At 43.5% G+C, this 11,324-nt stretch overlaps 1 protein-coding gene across 2 annotated transcripts; it reads left to right on the forward strand.

Annotated features, from left to right (window-relative positions):
• On the forward strand, nt 1-9,541 carry LOC114592987 (retinol dehydrogenase 7-like). Of its 2 annotated transcripts, none has more exons than XM_028721444.2 (5): nt 1-133; nt 833-1,154; nt 2,848-3,106; nt 6,812-6,969; nt 8,455-9,541. In XM_028721444.2, the coding sequence occupies exons 2-5, from the start codon at nt 842-844 to the stop codon at nt 8,670-8,672; spliced, it is 948 nt and encodes a 315-aa protein (XP_028577277.2). In that variant the 5' UTR covers nt 1-133; nt 833-841; the 3' UTR covers nt 8,673-9,541. The 2 variants fall into 2 exon arrangements, with proteins under 2 accessions (XP_028577277.2, XP_077779940.1); XM_077923814.1 differs by lacking the exon at nt 1-133 and adding an exon at nt 639-727.
• Nucleotides 9,542-11,324: the final 1,783 nt, after the last annotated feature.

Below are 11,324 nucleotides of genomic sequence, written 5' to 3' on the forward strand. Positions count from 1 at the left end.
AGTTCCCTTTGCAGCCAGTAGAGTATGAAAAACAGCAGCAGGCAGAAAAGGAGCAACTGCGAACGGGAGAAGGAAGCACGGCTTTTCCTGCCACACAACTGAAGCTGAGAGCCTTTCCTCTAACCAGCTGCAGGTCTGTCTCTTCCCTTTTCAAAATAAAGTAAAATAAAAATTGTCCAGCAGCACCTTATAGACCAACTAAGTTTGTTTTGGAAAAGCTTTCGTGTGGATGTGTAAGAAGTGTGCAGACACACGGAAGTTTATACCAGAACAAACCTAGTTGGTCTATAAGGAGCTACTGAACATTTTTTTATTATTATTTTGACTGCGTCAGACCCACACAGCTACCTACCTGAATCTTCCCTTTTCAATTATACATGATAGTAACTTCCTGTCTCCACTAACATGTCCTTATAACAACTTTATTTCAAGCTAATATTCAGTAGGTGACACTTTTCTTAAGCTTCAGGCTGGGGGAGAGAGGAAGCTTCACTTCCTGAATTTCTTCTTCCTGGGCACCCTTTAAAGGCCGAGAAACATTTCCAGAAAAAGTTCAGAACTTTAAAAGGTACATGCAAGTCATTATGTTAACTTCTGATCAGCTTGCTAGACCTGTTATTCTTTCAGCCTGCCTCTGCTCCAAGCAGCTCATTGCACCATGCAAAAATTCTCCTTTCCCTCAACAACACTGCAAGGGAGGCGAAATTCAGCAGTGGCAACATAGAAGGTCTCCCGCTGAGCTCTGTGGTGGAGTAGGGATTCGACTTTTGCCCCTCCAAGTCCTGCCAGGGGCGTGTATGCTTCCTAATGCTTGAATTCTTTTTCCCTGCAGGTTTCAGCCATGTGGCTCTACCTGGCTGCCCTGCTGGGGCTTTACTTCCTTCGCCAATGGTACCAGGAGAGACAGAAGGTGGAGAACCTGACGGAGAAATTTGTCTTCATCACGGGGTGTGACTCTGGCTTTGGAAACCTACTTGCCAGGCAGCTGGATGCCCGGGGCCTGCGGGTGCTGGCAGCCTGTCACACGCAGAAGGGGGCAGAGCAGCTGGACAAGGTCACCTCAGAGCGCTTGAAAACCTCCATTCTGGATGTCACCAGCACAGAGAGTGTGGCGGCAGCGACGGAGTGGGTGAAAGGGTGCATTGGAAGCAAAGGTGAATCTCTATCTTCCTCGTGCTGCCTCTGTGCTATTGGTGGGAGGGGGATTAGAATTGCCTCTCTGTATTCATTTGTAGGCCACTTTCCCCACATAATTGTGCCCAAAGTGGCTCACAACGTGTAATAGGAAGAATAAGCATAACAATTCAGAAAATACCTTAGAGATAATCATTATCAGCATTCAATAATAGATCTCAGAGCCAGCTCCAGATATTTGGTGCCTGAGAACATGGGACACCCCCTCTGGGAATCCCTGGAATTGTCGTTTGTCAAGGATGCTGAATTGAAAAGTGGAAACAACACTCCAGCTTGACAGATATTTTCTCTAGTCTTTGGGGTTCCCAAGCTCAGTCAAGCTCTTGATGTGGGCAAAGAGAATTGATTGTTTTAACTGCAAAGGGGAAAGAAGAAGAATGATGTGAAAATAGAATGCAAATTTAACAGAGAAGGGCATGGGCATTTTTTTGTTCTTTTGGTTACTTTTTAAATACAGTGGTACCTCTGGTTACGTACTTAATTTGTTCCAGATGTCCGTTCTTAACCTGAAACTGTTCTTGACCTGAAGCACCACTTTAGCTAATGGGGCCTTCTGCTGCTGCTTTGCTGCCCCAGCACAATTTCTGTTCTCATCCTGAAGCAAAGTTCTTAACCCGAGGTACTATTTCTGGGTTAGCGGAGTCTGTAACCTGAAGCGTCTGTAACCTGAAGCGTATGTAACCCGAGGTACCACTGTACTGTATCACTTTTGGCGTTTTGCTGCGTGAGGAGTTTCTGAATGCAGGGCAGCAGCAGCGTGGCATCCCCAGAATCCCAACCCACAACACACAGCAGCCACTGTGCCACACTATAGACCCCCATGCTGCCCTATGCCCCCCCTATAAAGGCAGACCCCCCCATGCTACTGCTGGGCAGGAAAGCAAGGGAGAGAAAAGCAAGCAAGCTTTTTCATTGTGATTGACAATGAATTGGGGGGGGGGGGCTTGTATGCAAATCAGCAGCCTGCCACCACTGTAGCTGCTGGGCAAATTAGCAAAGTCCTTTCCCGGATCTCATCCTTTGCAAGTCTTGCTTTCACCGCTGCCAGGCATACACAAATGTCTGCTCCGCTGTTACAAGGAAGGCATTGCTGGCTTGGCTGGAGAAACTGCCTCTCACTTCTTCTCTGCCCTCACCTCTGCCCACCCACAAGGAGGGTTCTCAGCAGCAGCTTGGCCAGGTGACCTGTGTGTCTTGGTGGGGTTTCCACTTGTCCCTTGTAATAGGAGATTGTCCCTTATTTTAAGGGAAAATGCTGCATAATAATAATAATAATAATAATAATAATACCTTTATTGTCAATGTACAACCTGTGTACAATCAAATTAACCGAGCCTCCCCTCCCCCCAAACACTCAATCTCATTGCACTCTGTGTGCTTGTCGCACAACACACCAACCCCGAAAGTCAGTTGTCCCTTATGTCTGCCTTGCTTTCTTTCCCCCTCCTCTTCTTCTGCTGAGCTCAGCTCCTCCCTCCCATCTCTACCAGAGCTGCTGCCTCTCTCCTGCCTGTCCACTTTCCATTTCTCTCTCTTTCTCTCCCCCTTTCCCTAACTCCCTCCCTCCAGTTACACTAAATCCAGTGAGAGAGGCAGCTAAATTCATGTAGGTTACGGTTGCTAATAGGAAAAAACACCTGTTCTTTCTCACAGGGCTTTGGGGCTTGGTGAACAATGCAGGCACAGCTCTACCATCAGGTCCCAATGAATGGCTGACCAAAGATGACTTTGCAAAGGTGATCAATGTCAACCTTCTTGGGATGATTGATGTGACGCTACACATGGTGCCTCTGGTGAGGAGAGCCAGAGGGAGGGTGGTCAACATCTCCAGTACGAGTGGACGACTGGCAGTCTTTGGAGGTGGTTACTGCCCATCCAAGTTTGGTGTGGAAGCCTTCTCTGACAGCCTGAGGTAAAAACAGCAGCTCTTTAATGTCTTCTTTTGCTTACTTTAGTGCAACATCTGCCATACTCCCTAATCACTTGCCAGGCTGGAAGTGGCTGATGCGAGTCCTCTTGGTTTAGTTGCTAAGTCTGGGGAAAGTGGGCTGCAGGGAAGAAAGAGCTGGGAAATATGGCAGCTGCCCAGGACTTTGCCCAAGACTCGCACAACTTGAGATGAATGTATCCAGGAAGGATCTCAAAAGAGAAGATAGACAGGGACTGGAAGTTGTTTAAAGGATACTTGCAAAATCAGAACTCCTATTAGAATAAACAAGTTCCGTTTTAAATACTGAAATACTAAGATGGATAACAATGTGTAATAGAAAAAGAAGCATGAAATTAGGTTAAAGGTGTGTGAAAGAAAGTAACAGAAGTGGATAGAAATTGCAATTGAGTAGATTGGAAGTCTAACACAAAGGTGGGGTGAGGGGTGGTGGACGGTGATGGGAAAAGGAATTATCTGTGGGATTGAGTGTAGGTATGTTTGAACATTTTTAAGGATTGTATGAAATGTATGTTTGTATGTGAAATATACTCAGAGTCGCAAAGTGATTTCATGCTCTTTATTCAGCTCATAGTGGTGAGGAGGAATGAATGCCAGTCCCCTCAAAGTATCTCCTTTATATACATTATTTACACAATGGGCTGCACATGATTGGCTAATTCCGGAATTCTACTGTAAGCCAATCAGGTTGTGGATTCACTTCTATCTGGAGCATGATTGGGTAGTTCCTGCCAACCAATCATACTGCTGCATTCTTCTAGGACCAATCAGACTGCTGCATTCTGAATCCTATTGTTCAAGGACCAATCAGACTGCTGCCTTTTGGATCCTATTGTTCTAGGACCAATCAGACTGCTGCAGTTTGGATCCTATTCACTCAGTACATAACAGTATGCTTGTATATTCGCAATATGTGTGTATTAATGCTGAATTATTTTAATAATAAAAACTTTTCAAAAAAAGAAAAAGAAAAAAAGAAGGTATCCAGGCACAGGCTATGCCCACATCTGGCCTTGAACCAAACTTTTCAAATCACAAGCCCACAATTGGATGTGTGGCTCTCAGTCCAGGACCTTCTCATTAATGGTGAACATGCTATAGAGGTCCCCCTGTTTTCCTTAGAATAGTTTGGGCCCAACATGCTTTATAGAAATGTTCATTACCATGTTGAAAAGTGTGTGCTTTTTCCAACTATTTACGTACCACTTAATTATCAAGATGTGGGACTGAGCAGTTATCTGCACATATGCACTGCCCAGGCTCACGTAGCACGGAGGTCACTGCTAACACTGCGGTTTGACTTCGCTCGCAGAGGCACACTCTGTTGAATGGTTTCTTTAAATGTGGAGGTTCATCATTGTTCCACCCGATGTGTATGTCTTTAAGGGGCCAGATCAAGGGCCAGAGGAAAACAACGAGACCCAGCTTTACAGCTGTGAAACATAGCAGGTGCTGCTAAGTCATGTTAATTAAGCTGTGTCAGCAATTGGGTATAGTATATAAGGAGCAGCACCTAGGTCTCCCATTACCCTGGGGGATGGGTTGGTGGTTGGGTCATGTTTGTTGTTGTTATCTTTAGTGTAAAAGGAGTTTTTGTTTTGTTATTTTTGAGTTCCTTGTTTTGCATGGTCTCCCCAGCAAGCTCTCTGCAGCGCTACTAAACTGCAAATAGCCAACACACTCCATTCTCTTTTGAGATACATGCATGCCAATGTCCAGGTTTCCATGATATGGCAGACGGACAGTGGAAAGCGTTGATAAGGCAGCTTGTCAAATTTGGGAAAATACTAATTTACTCTCAGAGGCTGTGAGACAATTTAAAGTGGTGAATGTACAAACCACCAAGGTTGGAAAGGCTGAGGTGGGAGGTTGGAGGAAAATGCAAGGGAAAGTAAGGGTGGTCCACGACAAAAATGGCACCTTGTGTGAATTGATTTGGGAGGATTTGACTGTGATGGAGACAAAACAGGAAGGGAGGGCAAAAGGTATGGGAGGCTACTATATGTGGTGGCAATGTAAAGTTATTAAGAAGACCTGGGAAGTGACATAGAAAGATTTGAAGAGAATGTGGAAAATGTTTTTCGTTAAAAAAACAGACACTATAATTTTGGAAGGACAGGACTTAATGGATTTATTGAGCAAAAGACTCTGTTCCTGCACTGGAGAGTGGATGCCAGGCCAAGACCAACCCACCCCTATAACGTGGTTCCTCTAGTTACGAACTTAATTTGTTCTAGAGGTCCGTTCTTAACCTGAAACTGTTCTTAACTAGAGGCGTGCTTTCGCTAATGGGGCCTCTTGCTGCTGCTGTGCCGCCAGCACACGATTTCCGTTCTAATCCTGGGGCAAAGTTCTCAACTCAAGGTAACTCTTCCAGGTTAGCGGAGTTTGTAACCTGAGCCGTTTGTAAGTCGAGGTACCACTGTAGGAGGAAGAAGCCACCACCAAAGAAAATAAAGAATATTGGCAAAATAAATTAATGAACTATGCAGGACATATTAGATAATTTGAAACCCAAGAAAGAAAAGACATGGATTTTTTTTTTTAAGGGGTAATGTTTAATGCATACTTTGTAAGCTTTGTGTATAGGTTTCTACATTAGTTGAACTTCTAAAAGTCACTTGTAATAAGATGAATAAGGTTTTAAAATGGGATTAAGAATATAAGATTTTATGGACATGCATGAATCTGTATAAAATAATGGAACCAGGAGGGGGAGTGGAGGGATGTCAATCAAGTTTTATGGTTTAAATTTTTGATTGTGATGAGTGTTGTTGTTTTTTTGTTATCATAAAATTAATAAACGAGAGAGAGAGAGAGGGAGGGAGGGATACATGGATGCTGACAACTAAGCCATGAATGTGTAGCATTTGGAGAGAAATTCTGTGTGGCATCTTCTCGGGGTTGTTTGCACTGTAATCTTCTTCTGCACAAAGGAGGTTTGGTAAAACCCTTAATTGCTCCTTTTTTAAAACAAGGGGTCCCAGAACCCAAAGAACAGGGTCTTGTTCCTTTGCTACAAGTGACCTGCCTTGTTCCTCTTAACAAGAAGACTGGGCAGAGATGGCAGAGGCTGCAGGGAGGAGGGTGGGAAGCAGCCCTGGCAGAAAAGGCTCCTTGCTCTCTGCAGCAACTTTCCCCCACTAGGTTAAGGTCTCCCTTCAGGAAGGCATTTGATGTATCAGCGAGACTTTGAAGCAAGTCCCAGCTAGACTGGGGTAGTCAACCTTTTCATACCTCCCGCCCACCAATGCATCTTTCTTGATGGTAAAATTTCCTTACCCCCCACCAGTGCTGGAAGGAAGGAGGATTCAGCTTGTGCCGTAGAACCCCCTTCCGCCCACCTAGAATCCTGAAACACCCACTAGTGGGCGGTAGGGACCAGGTTGACAACCCCTGAGCTAGACTTTGAAGCATGTCCTCATGACTGTCTCTTAATACAACTGGTGCTGTGTCATACACAATCCTCTCTTGGGTAGGGCGTATCCTGGCTCCTGCAAGAGGGCAGAAGGCAGGGGAGCTGCATTTCCATCTTTTCTTTCTCCTCAATTTTCTTTTTTTAAAAAGAAAGATGTACCTATCCATGGACCCAAGTTCCTGACCTGCATTCCTGCATTCCTATGACTCAGCAGGCAATGATGTTTCTTCTTTTGTTCCTCTGCATTTCAGGCAAGAGCTCCATCCTTTTGGAGTCCAAGTCAGCATTATTGAACCTGGTGGTTTCCAGACAACCATTGCTGCAAGAGCATTAGAGAATTTAAAGAATGTATGGAACCGAGTGCCGTCTGACATCAAAGAAGTCTATGGGAAACAGTACTTGGAGAACTGTGAGTAGACTTGGAGGGGATTTCAGCATGGTTTGCATTTTACTGCAAACATACCCAATTCACACTTCAAGAAGCAATACATTAACCAATACATAGCTCTGCTTAGGAATTCAAACTCCTCTAGATTTAGCAACAAGTTCTCCAGACTAACTATGTGTACAAAGTGAACATAATATACCAAAATGCACTAAGCAAATTGATCACGATAAAAAAAATTCACTATGCAAGGAAATAATGTTTGCCAAAATGTGTATACAGTGGTGTAATGGTTGTGAGGGGTTACTTGTGCGTAAATGGCCTGAGATGTAGTTAGCTTGCTTGCCCAACCATGCTTAGGGTCAGAGCTTGCCCTCCGTGACCTGTTAGTCACTTGCAGAATCCGTCAGTGGGCGTTTCTTGAACCTCTTCCAGCATAAAAGCTGTTTGACCCCGAGTCTCCTCCTATGTTCCCTGCGTGGAACGTGTCTGCGCAAGTAAGGGGAAGGCTGGGGCGTGCCAGCGCTCTCTCCACTAGTTTTGGGTGAAGGGTCTTGGAGCCCTGTCTCCAATTCCTCCATCTCCCTCTCTTCTCTATTGGTGTTACCTTGAATTCCTTCCCCCATGCTGGTCCCCTCTCCGGCATCGCTCGGGAGCCCTGCCTCCGCTTCTCGCTCTGATGTCAGTTCCCTGACAAGTGGTACCTCAGTTTAAGAACAGCCCGGTTTAAGAATGATTTGGTTTACAAATTCCACAAAACCGGAAACTGTGTCTTGGTTTGAGAACTTTACCTCGGTCTAAGAACGGAATCCGAATGGTGGAAGGGCACTGGCGGTGAGAAGCCTCATTAGGGAAAGCAAGCCTCGGTTTAAGAACGGTTTGGGTTTAAGAACAGGCTTCCGGAACGGATTAAGTTTTTAAACCGAGGTACCACTGTATTGTGAAAACTGAAATGCTGATGACTTTCAAAAACCATACACTGAAATGAGGAGAACCAAACTCAAAGATTTTGGAGATATTGAAACTGAGAGAAACCAAAGTGGACAGGTTCATCCATTGTAGATTTAAATCTTTTGAGAATGTGTTCTGTTTTGAAACCTCCAAAATAGTTCCAGATGCATCTGCTATGATTTACCGTATTTTTTGCTCTACAAGACTCACTTTTTCCCTCCTAAAAAGGGGAAATGTGTGTGCGTCTTATGGAGCGAATGCAGGCTGCGCAGCTATCTCAGAAGCCAGAACAGCAAGAGGGATTGCTGCTTTCACTGCGCAGCGGCCCCTCTTGCTGTTCTGGCTTCTGGGATTCAGAATTTTCTCTCTCTTGTTTTCCTCCTCCAAAAACTAGGTGCGTCTTGTGGTCTGGTGCGTCTTATAGAGCGAAAAATATGGTAGTTCTTCTAGGCAGAGGTATCTAGACGCCAACCGGTCCATTCAGCTCCCAAAAGATTTAGGTTACCCCCTACATTTACAGCACTAACTTCTGTTTTGTTTCATATTTCTCACACACAGATTGCAAAATTGCCCAATATTCCATTAACATTGCCAGCAGCAAGCTTCACCTAGTCACTGACTGTATGGAACATGCCCTGACATCCTGCTCCCCTCGCACTCGCTACTCTGCAGGATGGGATGCAAAGCTCTTGTATGTTCCTGCCTTTTACTTTCCAACGTCCATTGTTGACTTCGTGATGAGCTGCATTCAGCCCAAACCTGCTCAAGCAGTATAGATTGCTTTGAAGAAACCCTTTACAGTTGTCCAAATGAGCCAACAATCTGTGGATGCTTGTTTATGCAAAATAGAAAATGCAACAAACAAACTTTTGCAAGCAGTATGAATTGCTTTGAAGAAAAAGCTTTACAGTTAGATTTCCAGGGGGGAAGCCAGTAGATGGTGTTCCTGTTTTCAGTTTAGCTTATACTGTATTTCTATATATGGTGGCTGAGATAAGGGATGCAGCTGCCAGCATGGGAAAGAAGGAAGTGTCCTTGCTCTGAACCAGCTGCAGAGATAAGGAGGAATATGAGTGGAAGGCTACCTTGAACTCATGCTCTGACTTCAAAGTGTGAAATCAAAGGAGGTGCCCTTAGAAGTGGATGGGAAAAAGGACAAGAGCATAAAGCACTTGCTACAGAAACGGTGGAAAGCTGCTCCAGGACGCTATAAAAGGCCCCAACTGCAGCAATCCAACAAGATTCCAGTTTGGACTGACCAGGTAAAGTGCCAAGCATATTTTGGCCTGATAAGAGGGGTGCCGTCACCGGTTTCTGGAATGTCTCCGTCAAAAATGACGGATAGCTGAGCCAGCTTCACAACTTTATCTTTGAGTATTCTTTCATATAGAGTTGTACCTTGGAAGTCAAACGGAATCCATTCAGGAAGTCCCTTCGACTTCCAAAACATTCAGAAACCAATCAGAAGCCGCACCGGACGTTTGAAAATCATTCCAGTTTTTGATTGTTCAGGAGCTGAAATGTACAAGTTCCAAAGTGTTTGGCAACCAAGGTACAACTGTACTTTAATTGTATATTAGCACCTGTTGCTGTTTCTTTGCTTATTATGATAGTAGTTAATAAAGCTTGCTTCTACTGCCTAAAAGTTTGAGATCCAAAGAACTAATTTGCAAACATTTTAGCAAATAGGATGAAAAAATCTTAGGTAAAAATATACATCAAGGTGAATATATACATCAAGATCAGGCACGGTTTCTGCCAGGTAGAAAAAGCCAAAAAAGCTTTTGATAATGTTTCCTGGGATTTCATGAAAAAAATTACTTGAAGAAATTAATTGTGTATATAAATTTTTAACAGGAATACAAGCAATATACAGGGAACAAATTGCGAAATTAATTGTAAATCAGGTGATAATGAATGAATGTAAAATACAAAAAGGAACTAGGTAAGCATGTCCGTTAGCACCAATATTGGTCCTGGAAATACTTGAAAGAAATATAAGAGCAGATAAAGATATTAAAGGGATAAAAACTGGAAAAAATGAATTTAAGCTGAAAGCCATAGCTGATGATCTAGTAATTACAGTAGAAGATTCAAAAAAAATCTCTCCTTAGAGTAATAGAGAAAATTCAATAGTTTGGGGAAGTGGCAGGATTTAAATTAAATAGAAATAAAACTAAATTATTAGTTAAAAATTTAAAAGAGGAAGAGAAAAAAGATTTGGCCCAAAGCATTGAGATAGAAATCCAAAAAAAGTAAAATATTTAGGGATGTGGTTAACAACAAGAAATATAAATGTGTATAAAGACAATTAGGAAAAAGTATGGTCTGAGATGGTCCACTTTGCAAGAAAGCAAAGTGGCTGTCCAACGAGGCCTTACAAATAGCGGAGGATAGAAGGCAAGCAAAATGTGAGGGAGATAGTGAAAGATACAGGAAATTGAATGCAGATTTCCAAAGAATAGCAAGGAGAGACAAGAAGGCCTTCTTAAACGAGCAATGCAAACAAATAGAGGAAAACAACAGAATGGGAAGAACCAGAGATCTGTTCAAGAAAATTGGAGATATGAAAGGAACATTTCGTACAAAGATTACCATAATAAAGGACAAAAGTGGTAAGGACCTAACAGAAGCAGAAGACATCAAGAAGAGGTGGCAAGAATACACAGAGGAATTATACCAGAAGGATATGGATGTCTCGTACACCCCAGGTAGTGTGGTTGCTGACCTTGAGCCAGACATCCTGGAAAGTGAAGTCAAATGGGCCTTAGAAAGCACTGCAAATAACAAGGCCAGTGGAAGTGATGGTATTCCAGCTGAACTATTTAAAATTTTAAAAGATGATGCTGTTAAGGTGCTACACTCAATATGCCAGCAAATTTGGAAAACTCAGCAGTGGCCAGAAGATTGGAGAAGATCAGTCTACATCCCAATCCCAAAGAAGGGCAGTGCCAAAGAATGCTCCAACTACCGCACAATTGCACTCATTTCACACGCTAGCAAGGTTATGCTTAAAATTCTACAAGGAAGGCTCAAGCAGTATGTGGATCGAGAACTCCCAGAAGTGCAAGCTGGATTTAGAAGAGGCAGAGGAACCAGAGACCAAATTGCAAACATGCGCTGGATTATGGAGAAAGCTAGAGAGTTCCAGAAAGACATCTACTTCTGCTTCATTGACTATGCAAAAGCCTTTGACTGTGTCGACCACAGCAAACTATGGCAAGTTCTTAAAGAAATGGGAGTGCCTGATCACCTCATCTGTCTCCTGAGAAATCTCTATGTGGGACAAGAAGCTACAGTTAGAACTGGATATGGAACAACTGATTGGTTCAAAATTGGGAAAGGAGTACGGCAAGGCTGCATTTTGTCTCCCTGCTTATTTAATTTGTATGCAGAATACATCATGCGAAAGGCTGGGCTGGATGAAT

This window comes from Podarcis muralis, chromosome 2, assembly GCF_964188315.1.
Source record: "Podarcis muralis chromosome 2, rPodMur119.hap1.1, whole genome shotgun sequence".
Taxonomy (NCBI): Eukaryota; Metazoa; Chordata; class Lepidosauria; order Squamata; family Lacertidae; genus Podarcis; species Podarcis muralis.

Bases quoted from the DNA above. Each gene is read 5' to 3' on its own strand.
- LOC114592987 (XM_028721444.2), top strand. From the start codon at position 842: ATGTGGCTCTACCTGGCTGCCCTGCTGGGGCTTTACTTCCTTCGCCAA. The intron at 3,107-6,811 runs GTAAAAACAGCA...TCTGCATTTCAG, and splicing joins GCCTTCTCTGACAGCCTGAG to GCAAGAGCTCCATCCTTTTG. The intron at 6,970-8,454 runs GTGAGTAGACTT...TCTCACACACAG, and splicing joins GAAACAGTACTTGGAGAACT to ATTGCAAAATTGCCCAATAT.